Below are 13,090 nucleotides of genomic sequence, written 5' to 3'. Positions count from 1 at the left end.
ACATGGCTAGCCATTAAGGGCACTCTGATGCGTGGCAGCTTTGGGGAAATAAATAGCAGTTTGGGAAACTATTCTTTGTTTAGGAGAGACTTTCTCCCACGGATAACATGCAGGATCTTATTTTAGACTGACTGTTAAGTCTCTGAAGTTGCCCCTTTTCATGGTTGTGTATCTGACTCAGCATGGGTTGTTCCAGGAGAACGCAGGACCAAATTTAACAGGGCAGGGGATACAGGCTTGAAGCACTGGCTTTGCCAACAGAAGACTTTCTAAGGAATGACTTTGTCTCATTCAGCGTTTAAATTTTCACTCTTTGGGCTGTTTTTCTGCAGGTGATCATAAACAGCACAATCACACCGAATATGACCTTCACCAAAACGTCACAGAAGTTTGGGCAGTGGGCCGACAGCAGAGCCAACACGGTGTTTGGTTTGGGGTTTTCCTCTGAGCAGCAGCTGACAAAGGTAACTTGGTCCTATCCACAGTGCAGTAAATCCCGCATCAGATGCCATTCTCATCAGTGATTGCCCGCCGAGGGATGTGCCCTTGGTGAGCAGGATTCCTTTCTGGTCTTTGGTTTCACTCCTCCTGGCATCACGGGGCTGCCAAAGCAGAGGCCCTTTTGAAATACCAGGTTCACTGAAGTCATCTGGGGAAGGGAAATTCGTATCTAACAAATGCTGCTTTGGGGCCTGAAGTTGAAGTGTGGCCAGTCCATCCTCCCCTCCAGGTGTCAGCCACTGCTCCCTGTGCCCGGCGGTATCAGCGCACAGACTGAGCACTGGCTTGTGTGCCAAAACCAGATCCATTGGGTTTTCAGGACTCTGAGGATTAGGTGACCTTCCTGTGTGAGGGCACAGTTATCAGAGGGTTGTTACTATAGGACTTCCAAGGAAGAGACTGTGTTCCTGCTGTCAAGAATGCATCTTGATGAAATCAGCATGTTACCCCTTTTGAAGTAAGGCACACTTTGTCTCTGACAGCCATCAACGTCAGTGACTCTGTTTTTGGAGCTCTTGGGGAGTAAGGTGATGCATAATGGAAGCGCTTAGCTTGGACTCCCCACGTGCCTTAAAATGCCACACAGTGGTGTGTGTATGTTACTTTTTTTCTAGGGAGAGGATTCATAGCTCCAAGTCACTTCTCCAAGGGGCCTGGAACAAACTCCTTGGATGGTTAGAAAGGTGTTGAGGAGCAAATCATGGCTGACCACAGACTTGGAGAACCTCAGGAACTGAGGGAATAAACTGATCGCCTCTGAGAGGCCTTACTCAGCAGTTTAAAGGGGCTGAGAGCCTGTTTTAGAGACTACATTTCCTTTTAGGGTGGTAGAAGAGCCCTTTGTAAGTATTGAGAATATTTTGGTTTAAGGTAAGACTGACTAGTTTACAAGTCAAAGAAATTTATTGGAAGAATGTTGGAGTCTCTCAAGGAGTGCAGGAGAGAGCTGCAAATCCAGGGAAGGGCCAGAGCCAGACTTGCTTCTGGCAGCTTGGCTCTAAGAATTCTTTTTCTCTAGACCCTTGCTGTGAACATCTGACTGACTGGCTGGACAAGTGCTGACCCAGCCTCTGCTCTGCTGACACCATCCTCAGCACTGAGGATGCAGAGATGTGGCCCTTGTTCAGGGCTTCACAAATTTCCAGATTCTTGGGGAATTGACAGAGTTGCCTAGAACAGACTTGACTGCTTGGGTTACTTGTGTGTATTGAAGACAGTTTTCAAAGAGGGGGAAATTAGGGTGAGTCAGGAAGCCTCCCACAGCAGAGGCCTGCTAACTGGTCCCCTTCCTTTGTCCAGTGTGTATGCATGTGTGTGTATACTCACATATATGTGTGCACACACACACACTTCTAAGGAGGTCCCCAGCGCACAGATCCGGCCATCCCATACCCAGTCACAAATGAGCGCCCCAGTGGGGATACCCCACAGACTGTCCTCCTCTGCATCCCAAGGTACTTCCATGAAGACTCTGTTTCCTTAGAAGCCTGAGAAGCCCAAAATGGCCTGATGGCACTCTGAGCATCCACCCTTGTGCCGCCCTCTTACAGAAGCATTCTTTCCTGGGTGCTAAAACCTCCAGATCACCAGGGCCTGGAAACATGGACAAAAAGCAAAAATCTCGAGGGCAGGTCATTGGAGATAGTTATGGGAGACGTCCTCTCTGTCCACAATCCCTCACTTCCTGGGATTGTGTGCTGTGATCCTGGATGTTCAGCAGGCATGAGTGCAGCACAGTTCTGCAAGGCCTGCCACTTCTGGCTGATACGGTACCTGGGAGGAGCTGGGAATCCTATGGCAATCACTATTGCTTCACTTCATATGCAGAGAAGTGAGTTCTCTGCAGCCTCACTTGGTTTGAAGCAGTGTCATGTGGGACAGAAAGTATTGGGTAAATCTTTGGCTGATAGGGCTGGCAGAGGCATGGCAGTCCGCAGTGTCTATTCTGGTGATGATAAATCACTCTTCCCCTGGAAGAAGGGGCCCAGTGGAATCAGCCTTCACCAGGGAGCTGGCTGGTGCCTAGAGGTGTGATGCTTGGCGTGGGTCACTGTGTTGGCAGTAGGATGCTCAGCAGGGCCAGGAGTCAGGGTGGCTGTGGAGAGCAGGAGTATGTTTTCAAGGCCATTTGGTGCCTTTTTCCCTGGCACCATGGCCAGTGTGTCCTTAAGTCTTTTGAGCAAGTACCAGGCTGCCTGGAGAAAGTGAATGACTGGGTATCCATAGAACAGCCCCTCCTGCCACCTAGTTTGAAATATTCTCTTTTGCTGTAAAGGCCTCTGAAGAGCATGCATATGGAACATGAGTATTTTCAGGCTCTGGTTCCATTTGGACCCATTGATGTTGCTGTTTCTCAAACCTCTTTGTCACCTTGTTTCTTCCCGGTTCCTCCTCATGCAGCTAGGCCCTTAACCATTCCCACTGAGATGTCAAATCCAGGCCACCTCTGCTGTGCATGTGGCACCATGAGATGTTTAGGGTTTGTCCACAGGGAAGATTTCCCTTTTCCATCGTCTGCCCGACAACAGGATAGCTGGAGGGAAGTCGTGGCACTGTGAGGTGTGTGAGGGAAGCTGTGGAGAGTTCACTGTTGATGGAGTGTCCAGGATTTTCGGGTGGGTAAGGCTGCTAAGGTCCAGTCATGGAAGGCTTTATTGGTCATGCCAGAGCTTCTGGACTTTGTCCTATGGCCTGAGAAGGATTTTAAGACCAGAAGGAAAATGCTCAGATTTGCATTTTAGGTAGAATTTTTTCTGGCAGCAAGTCAGATTAGATTGTTTTAGTCCAGGGTAGAACTGATGAAGGGTTAAGAGTTGGAGAAATTTTAAAAATACCAAGGCACAAATATTGGCAAAACTGGGGTGAATAGAAGAGGAAGAAGAGATTCTGGGGTGATGAGGGATGGAGGGTGGTGAGGCCGTTTTCTGAAATGGGGAAGAGGAACAGGAACAGGTGCTGTGAGGAGCAGAGAGAATTTGTTTAATGCAGAAGCAAATGTGATGGTGACTTGCTGAAAGAATAATTAGCTGGAACCTCTGTCTGAGGGGGTAATAGGGGTGTATGTCTTTCCCTCCTGAAGTGGTCCTTGGTGAGGAAGGGTGTGTTGGGAACTCCCTTCCCCTCAGCCGAGTGGCCCCTTCCCACACCTGCCTCATATCCAGGCAAATAGGCTTGGGAGCTTCTGTCCAAGACGTGATCCCTGGCAGGCCCATCCTGGTCATGTGCTCATGTTCCCTCCCAGGGCTGGAAGTTCTTCCCCGAAGCCAAGGATGGTTTGAGAGAATCACTCACAGCTGCCTGGAACAATTTCTTCAAACTTTAAAGGAACCCAAGCAGCTAGGTAGAAAGGGGGAAGGTTTCTATGAAAACAATCGACAGCAAGAACTCCCCACGAAAACCAGAACACATTGTCCAAGTTAAATGCTCTGTGCCTCTCTGAGAACTGAAGAGACCTTGAGCTGTGCTGGCTTCCAGGGATGGCCACCTCTAATTTTTCCCAGACAGAAGAAAATGTCCTATCATTAGGGAGGAGTACACCATCCTGCCAAGCCACTCAGCCTCTGGTGCAGTGCTGGAGTTCTGCTCGGTGCCCACAACCTCCATCGTCACAAAGACTTGTCAGAGAAGCCCTCAGATAACCCCTTTGTCCAAATGTTTCAAATCAACTTCTTCCCCTGCTCTCTGAAGGAAATGATTAACCACACGCTGATAAATTATCATGAAGTGAGTCTGGCCGTCTCAACAAGTGACAGTTAGCTAGCACAGAGGAACTTGGCCTCCAGGGCTCCCAAGGCGTGTGCTGAGGGGACAGCCAGGCTGAGTATTCCTGACTTCCCAGAGCAACCACCCACAGCCCTGTAGGGAAATGGTAATCAAGCACTATAACTAAGCTAGAGAAAGGAACACCAGTGTGGACATTTTCATCTAAGAACACTTTATACATACTTCCCTCTCTACCCCCCAGAAAGAAAATAGATGCCTTGGTCTTAACTGCTCCATTATAAGGACTATTTCCCAACCACGGTCCAAAAAGTATTATTACAGGGCAATTTCCTGCTCTTTAGATAGGCTGTCCAAAAATAGTAGAAGCTGTGTTTTCTCAGAAGTAAACTGGGACTCGTCTGTCCACCCACTGGAGAGGACATAAAACCCCAGCCTACTGAAGGAAATTGAAAAGGCACTTGCTTGTGCTGATAAAAGGAAGAGCTTATGAAAGGAGACAGAAGGAGGAACAAATATAAGAATGAGCCAGTGGTTAAAGTTTAGTTTCTTTCTGGCATTTGACCTCGAGTTGTCACTGTTCTAAGTTTGGTTCCATCTTATTCATTACAGGCAGAAGGAAACATATTCTGCCCTTAATGGGGAGCGACCCAGGATGGTGTTGCCAGCGCACCGTGGTTGATCTGGCCAAACCCCGATACGTGCATGGCATTTGCTTTTGACCCACTTCAGTGATTTCATCTGTAATTCAAATTTGTCTCCATGTAGTCACTTTATTCACTCAGTATCGTAAGAACATTGTTTTATCTCCTCCCTTTCTGGGTCCTGATTTAACAGCTAATGTTTAAAATGGAGGATATTAATAATTATTTTGACATGTTTTAGGTAGAAAGCTTTTGGCTGCAAGTAACAGGTAACCTAATCACTGTGCTTAAATACATGGGATAATTTCCTCTAATATGAAGAAGTCCTGAGGCAGGTGGTGGCTAGTACAGTGGCTCCATGATGTTGGGTCTGACGATCTGCATGGATTTCATTTGTTTCTTTTTTCTTTTATCGGCCTTTCCTTTGTGGTGATAAGATGGCTTCTAAAGCTCTACCCATCACACCTGCATTCTTGGCGAGAGGGAGGAGGAAGAGGCTGGTACCACAGCAACCCCCCTGGCAGACTTCTGGGGCCCCATTATCAATGCTGGGTCCCTAGCCCATTCCCCTACCCCACCAAAAACCAGGGAAACGGATTTCCGTGATTGGCTTAGACTAGCTTTCATTCTCTAGCACCTAGGAAATTTCCTGCTCCAGAAAAACTTGAGACTCTGTTAAGCTGCGGGAAAAGAAACAGATTTTGAATAAACAAACAGTAGTGTTTACCTCAGGTCTTCAATGGCTAAGGCCAAAAGAAGCCACAAACGAAATGAAACAGTAATGGTTTCATTTTCTATCATGATAATGATTTTGTTTAAAATTATTACCACAATTTTAATAAGTACCAAAAAATGACCTTAATGAAGATGTGAGAATTTTGCAATACATTTCGGAAACCTTTGCAATTTGAATATCCTTTGATCCATGGGTTTCATTGACAAGAATCTATTCTAAGGAAACAATTGTAACTGAGTATAAGGATATCAGTACAAAGATTGCAGCATCATTTATAACACAAAAAAAATTTAAAAGCCCTAACATCCACTAGTAGGAAATTGGTTAAACTGCAGTGTATCCTTCAGGGTAATATGTAGCGATCAAGATGTGTAATAGAGGCTGGGCGTGATGGCTCACGCCTGTAATCCAAGCATTTTGGGAGACCCAGGCGGGTGGATCACCTGAGGTCAAGAGTTCGAGACCAGCCTGGCCAACATTGTGAAACCCTGTCTCCTCTAAAAATACAAAAATTAGCCAGGTGTGGTGGCAGGCGCCTGTAATCCCAGCTACTTGGGAGGCTGCAACAGGATAATCACTTGAACCCGGGAGGCAGAGGTTGCAGTGAGCAAGATCACGCCACTGCACTCCAGCCTGGGTGACAGAGTGAGACTCTGTCTCAAAAAAAAAAAAAAAGATGTTTAGTAGAAAATCATATAATTGCATGGAAGTATTAATATCATATTGTTTATTTCAAAAGAGGCCATAAAATGAGATATATAATCTATTTTAAAAGAAATGTAGGTAATGAATGCATATATAGAGGCAGAAAAATATCAGAAGATTATGTGGTTTGTTCTTATCTTGGATGATGGTGTTGCAGGGCAGGGGAGCTCATAAATTGGGGCTCTACCTGGGAAGGTTCTTGGCTTTGCCTGGGAGGGAATTGTGGGGTGAGTTGGTGGTAGAAGAAAACAGCTTTATTGAGGTGGCAGTGTTACAGCTCTGTGGCTGCTCCTGCAGAGCAGGGCTACCCTGTAGGCAGTGTGTCGAGAGGAGCAGCTATGCGGCAGTTCTGTGGTCGCATTTATACCTACTTTTAATTACATGCAAATTAAGGGGCAGGTTATTCAAACATTTCCAAAAAAAGTGTGGTAACTTCTAGGTCATTGCCAGGGAATGAGTAAACTGTCATGGCTCTGGTGAGCCCATTAACCCGTCTTCCGTCTAGTCCAGAGTTGAGTCCTGCCTCCTACATCAATGGGACTGTAGGTCTAAATATATATATATATAGCTGGGTGCCGTGGCTCATGCCTCTAATCCTAGCACTTTGGGAGGCCGAGACAGGCGAATCACCTGAGGTCAGGAGTTTGAGACTAGCCTGGCCAACATGATGAAGCCCCGTCTCTACTAAAAATACAAAATTAGCCGGGCGTGGTGACGTATGCCTGTAATCCCAGCTACTCAGTAGGAGGCTGAGGCAGGAGAATCACCTGAGCCCGGGAGGTGGACGTTGCAGTGAGCCGAGATCGTACCACTGCACTCCAGCCTGGGAGATACAGCAAGATTCAGTCTCAAAAGGGGAAAAAAAAAAAAAAAAAAAAAAAAAAATATATATATATATATATATGTGATATATATAACTTATGTAACTTAAAAGTTAAAAAATATATATTTTTCCAGATCGTCTCCCTCCTCCTACCCTCCACCCTCCAATAGGCTTCTGTGTGTGTTGTTGTTCTCTATATGTCCATGTGTTCTCATCATTTAGCTCCTACTTATAAGTGACAAATGGGATCTAATTAACCTAAAGAGCTTCTGTACAGCAAAAGAGACTATCAAAAGAATAAACAGACAACCTACAGAATGGGAGAACATTTTTGCAAACTGTGCATCTGGCACAGGTCTAATATCCAGCATCTATAAGGAACTTAAATTTACAACAACAACAATATAAAAACCATTAAAAAGTGGGCAAAGGACATGAACAGACACTTTTCAAAAGAAGACATACATGCAGCCAACAATCATATGAAAAAAAATATTTTTTTCTAAATTGTATTTTCCAAATTTACAAGCATATATATATATATTTTTAAGAATAAGGGGGAAATATTAGAAAATGCAAGACTTGGAGGGAGGCGATTTTTCACCAAAGGACAATTACTAGGCGGCTCTCATGACTGGCAGTTTTCTTCTGCTAGTTGGAGGCTTTGAGAGGAAGTTTCTCTCTATCATTCTCCTAGGGCCCACTGGGTTGTTTCCAGTGTTCCATATTTGTAGACAATGCTGGAATTAACATCTTGGTATTGAGGGCCTTTCCCCCCCCATATTCTCAATTATTTTGGCAGAATGGTTTCCCAGAAGCAGTATCACTGGGTCAGTAGGTATGAATGTTTTTTTCACTAACAAGACATATTTCCAAATAGTTTCTCAGTGGGGCTGCACCAATACACAACACTACCAGAAATATCTTGCCAGCACAGGGAATCTAATTGTCTTTAGTGTTTGCTCATTTCACAGGCAAACAATGGTACCTCGTTATTTTGATTTACATTTCCAACAAGGCTGAATGGTGTTTTCTATAAGTTGTTATTGCATTTTTTATTCCTGAATTTTGCCATTTATTTACTGGGCTTTTCATACTTTTCAGTTTGTACAAACTCTTGCCATACTAAAGAAAATAGCCCTTTTTCTGTTGTACTAGCTTAGCTATAGATATTTTCCCAAAGCTGTTGTTCCCCTTCTGGTTTAGTTTTTTTTTTCCTTTTATATTCAAAAGCTTTAAATTATTATGTAGTGAAGTCTGTCACTTTTGTGGGTTTTAAGAAATTTCTTCCAAGTTTAGAAAATTATCCACCCACCTCTCAAGCAGAAGCTTGATACATGCTCAGTTCTGTTTGCATCCAGAATTTTTTTTCCTTCAGAAGCATCCTGATTTTTTAAAGTTTGATTTTCTTTTTCTTGACCCTTTAACTCATCAGTAATTTATCATGCTACAGGTTTGTGGGATTTAAATTCATTTCTCTCAATTTACTAAAGTTATCTCAATTATATGTTGAATAATCTTCCTCATTAATTTCTGTTTCCCCCTTAGTCATAAGCTAATATTTTATATAAAAGTTGAGGCCCATTTCTCACCTGTTTGTTCTGTTCCATCATGCATCTACTAATACCACACCTTTAAAAATGATTATTTATTTAAAATGTATCTGATAGGGTATATTAGTCCATTTTCACGCTGCTGATGAAGATATACTCAAGACTGGGCAATTTACAAAAGAAACAGGCTTATTGGACTTACAGTTCCACGTGGCTGGGAAGGCCTCACAATCATGGCGGAAGGTGAAGAGCATGTCTCACATGGCAGGAGATGAGAGAAAAGAGCTTATGTGAGGAAACTCTCATTTTTAAAACCATCAGATCTCCTGAGACTTATTCACTATCATAAGAACAGCACAGGAGAGACCCGCCCCGATGATTCAGTTACTCCCACCAGGTTCTTCCCATGACATGTGGGAATTGTGGGAGTTACAATTCAAGATGAGATTTGGTTGGGGACACAGAGCCAAACCATATCTTTCCATCCCCTCCCAAATCTCATGTCATCACATTTCAAAACCAGTCATGCCTTCCCAACAGTCTCCCAAGGTCTTAACTCATTTCAGCATTAACTCAAAAGTCCACAGTCCGGTCTCATCTGAGACAAGGCAAGTCCCTTCTGCCTATGAGCCAGTAAAACAAAAAACAAGTTACTTCCTAGGTACAATGGGGGTAGAGGCATTGGGTAAATACACCTATTCCAAATGGGAGAAATTGACCAAAACAAAGGGGCTACAGGCCCCATGCAAGTCCAAAATCCAGCAGGGCAGTCAAATCTTAAAGTTGCAAAATGATCTCCTTTTAATCCATGTCTCACATCCAGGTCACACTGATGCAAGAGGTGGGCTCCCATGGTCTTGGGCAGCTCTGCCCCTGTGGCTTTGCAGGGTACAGGCTCCCTCCTGGCTGCTTTCACGGGCCGGCATTGAATGTCTGTGGCTTTATCCAGGCACACGGTGCAAACTGTCAGTTGATCTACCATTCTGGGGTCTGGAGGATGGTGGCCCTCTTCTCACAGCTCCACTAGACAGTGCCCCAGTAGGGACTCTGTGGGAGACTTCGACCCCACATTTCCCTTCTGCACTGCCCTAGCAGAGTTCTCCATGAGAGCCCCACCCCTGCAGCAAACTTTTGCCTGGACATCCAGATGTTTCCATACATCCTCTGAAATCTAGGCAGAGGTTCCCAAACCTCAATTCTTGACTTCTGTGTACCTGCAGGCCCAACACCAAGTGGAAGCTGCCAAGGCTTTGGGCTTGCACCCTTTGAAGCCATGGCCCGAGCTGTCCGTTGGCCCCTCCTAGTCACAGCTGGAGCTGCTGGGATGCAGGTCACCAAGTCTGTAGACTGCACACAGCATGGGGATCCTGCCAAAGCTTGGGGACACAGCCAAACCATATCATAGGGCTTATCCTATCTCATTATATTTTAAGCTTACTGTCTGAAATTTTCTTTTTGATTCTCACATGTTTGAATGTAAACAAAATCTTTTTGTTAGATACACTTGGAGCTCCTTTGAAGACCAGAACCAAGCCTTTAAAAATGATTTTTTTTTCCTAAAGTGGACAGGGCTGTGCAAGCCTAAAACTCGTTCATTCACTGAACAAACTTATTTGTACTGTCCCTGCTTTCTGCCAGGTGTGGGAGGAGGGTGCAGAGAGGAAAGATGTGGACCCTGCCACAAAGGAGTTCATGATAATGATGTTTTTCCTTAAGAGGTCCTCAAAAAGAAAAGGTGAGGGAGGCTTTGTGCATCCCTGCTGGACCTCGTGTTTTAAGCAACAGGTAATGTGATTTTCCTCTGCCAGCATTGCAATAGTTAAATATGAAGCCTCCCCAGCTGTGGCTTTACTGACAGGGCCTGCAACACAGGCCAGAACAGAAAGACTGACCTTTACTGCTTACCCTAGGGTACTGGGTTCACCTACATCTGTTATCTGGCAAGGTTTCCTAAAGTAGACCACTGTTGTCGGCATTGTGAAGATACTCAGAGGATAGCCTGTGCTCAGAAATAAATGAGTTCTCAATAAAACCTGCAGAATTGTTGGTAGCCTTGCAACTTGCTAGTTTTTGTTTTGTCTGCAACCATATTTAGCTCTTACTTTGTAATACCAGCATTATCACAGGCTATTCTCTGTTCAAACAATGAATTTGCTAATTAAAATTGGCCACCTTGTCAGTGGCAATAAGCTAATGGGTGATATGATTGTCCCAGGACTTGAAGAATTGTTTTATTATGGAACTATTAAGATATTAATAAAAAGTGGAGGGCATAGTATAATGAACACCCATATACACATCACCTAGATTTAACAGTTAACATTTTACCACATTTCTTCATCTCTTTTATTGTTTTTGAAGTACTTTAAACTATAAGCATCAAGACATTTCACTCCTAAATACTTAGTATTCATCTAGAAAAAAATGACACTAAGAGGTTTTGGATCTTTTCAGTATGGATTATGAAGTTTTCCGTGGATTTCTTTTGTGGTATAGCCAAATTTCATTTGCCATTTTTGTATTAGTTTGTTTTTAATACATCATCATCAAACTAGCTTCAGTAGCTTAGATATGGGTTCAGAACTGACCTTGCCCAGTGCTGTTTACTGGAATATATACATCCTTATATTCATTTAATAGCAAATAAAATTCTTCTGGATTTATACAGAATGTATGGGCCTAAAATGGATGCAAAATAAATAAAGGTGGGTTCTGAATACCAGCCATGAGTGAGGTTAATAAAAGCCTTAATAACTATTCTTCATGTTCAGTTTGCAGAGAAATTCCAGGAGGTGAAAGAAGCTGCCAAGATAGCCAAAGACAAGACGCAGGAGAAAATCGAGACCTCAAGTAATCATTCCCAAGTAAGACATTAGTCTATGAAGTAAATCCCAGTGGGGTTGGTGATAGGGACTCTTTGTTCCTTGTCACTTCTGGCCAGAAATAGGGAATTTTGACAATAGGTCATTTTGAAGGCTTTTTCAACGATTAGCCTGATCACAGTGACATGTTTTTATGAGACTCTTGAATTTTTTAGGATGTGGTACTGTATTTCTGACAGAAAATGGTTGATGTGATTCGAGTTAATACACATCCTGGCCCAGGAGAGACCTTCTGTGGTCACTGTGTTTAAATGCCAGAGGCGAGGCAGCATGTCTCCTGGCTGTGCTGGGAGGTGAGTTTCTGTGTAGGGTACCTTGTGCCCACAAGAGAGAGACTTGATGTCAGACAGCCCTTGTGTTCATCTCTGGTTTTAACAGAGGTCAGATGGAAGATGTTATTCCAACAGCTGTGTCTTAACAGAGGAGATCTGGCTTGGCCAGGAATTCAGTAGTCTGTCTAAAGTGTGATGATTGACTGAAAAGGACCTATTTTAACCTGAAATCAACACACCCACTTTCCTGATGTCTAGATTACTATATGTGGTGGTGGGGGAAGTCGACCTAGTGACAGGGTTATATGTAGAAAGCCAGGGAAAGGGAGACTTCAGGAGAGAAGACTTAGGGGCAGGAGTAAGTGTGATATACTAGCAAGATAGCCAGGAGTCTGCCTGGTGGCAGCTGAGGTGTGCGGTGGGAGGCGTGGGGATGTGCTTGGAGATACTGTGAAGACCTAGAATTCTTCATTACTGGGTAATTTATTATTTATTAGCTATTTGTTTAATTATTCTTGAGTAGTTGGTGGACGTTGGAAGTGTGTTGTGACTGTTGATTTGGATTTCACCTGAGAGGGTTGGCTTGCTTGCAGATGGTAAGGCAGGCAGGGAGGGACTGAGGGCAGAAAGATTGTCGAAGGGGCTGTGAAGGAGAGAGTAGCTGGGCCAGGGAAGCCCGGGGAGGGGGTTGCAAATGAGGACAGGGTGCAGGAAGAGAACCAGGAGGCCTGGGCATCTTGAGCAGTCAAGATCGATGCTCTAGACTTGACCATCAGCCTCACAGGGGCAGTAGCTGCAGCCTCGGGTGCACAAAGAAGCAGTGGAGAGAGGAGGGCAGATGCTGGAGCCCTAGGAAATAGGCCCAGTTATGAAATGGGAGCCAGCAAAGAAGACAGGGCGGGAGAAATTCCAGCATCGCTGAGCCCCAGGAGGGAGTATGCCCAATATGTCGGTGCTCAGAGAGGAGGGGAGAGAATGCTGACAGGGACCCTGGGTTTGTCAGCGCTGTGGCCGACCCTTGGGACAGGAAATTTGGTGTGGCTCAGGATGTTTCACAAAGGCAGAACCTATGTCCACCTTGAGTTGTCTTCCCAATACCTTGTTCTGGCCTCATCATATAAAATATGCCCACATGGACCTATGGAAATGCATGTGAATTCGATTTCAGGTAGACAGGAACTTTCCTGAATCTTTCTAAATAATCTTTAATATGATTAAGTGATACCATTAATTTTGTATGCTAATTACTTGATT

General features: G+C 44.4%; 1 protein-coding gene across 8 annotated transcripts in view; it reads left to right on the top strand.

The window, feature by feature from the left end:
- Positions 1-13,090, top strand: part of HOMER2 (homer scaffold protein 2) — a 147,541-nt gene that overhangs the window by 106,624 nt on the left and 27,827 nt on the right. For all 8 annotated transcript variants that reach the window (XR_008671716.2, XM_055362833.2, XM_055362834.2 and 5 more), the window contains exons 3-4: positions 333-464; positions 11,454-11,546. Coding sequence is in view for 7 of the 8 variants with exons in the window: in XM_055362833.2 (XP_055218808.2) it covers positions 333-464; positions 11,454-11,546 (225 nt within the window). In the remaining variant the exon portion in view is untranslated. The remainder of the gene's footprint in view (positions 1-332; positions 465-11,453; positions 11,547-13,090) is intronic.

This window comes from Gorilla gorilla, chromosome 16, assembly GCF_029281585.2.
Source record: "Gorilla gorilla gorilla isolate KB3781 chromosome 16, NHGRI_mGorGor1-v2.1_pri, whole genome shotgun sequence".
Lineage (NCBI taxonomy): Eukaryota > Metazoa > Chordata > Mammalia > Primates > Hominidae > Gorilla > Gorilla gorilla.
The sequence above is the reverse complement of the archived record's forward strand: the minus strand, read 5'-3'. Positions and strand labels throughout refer to the sequence as shown.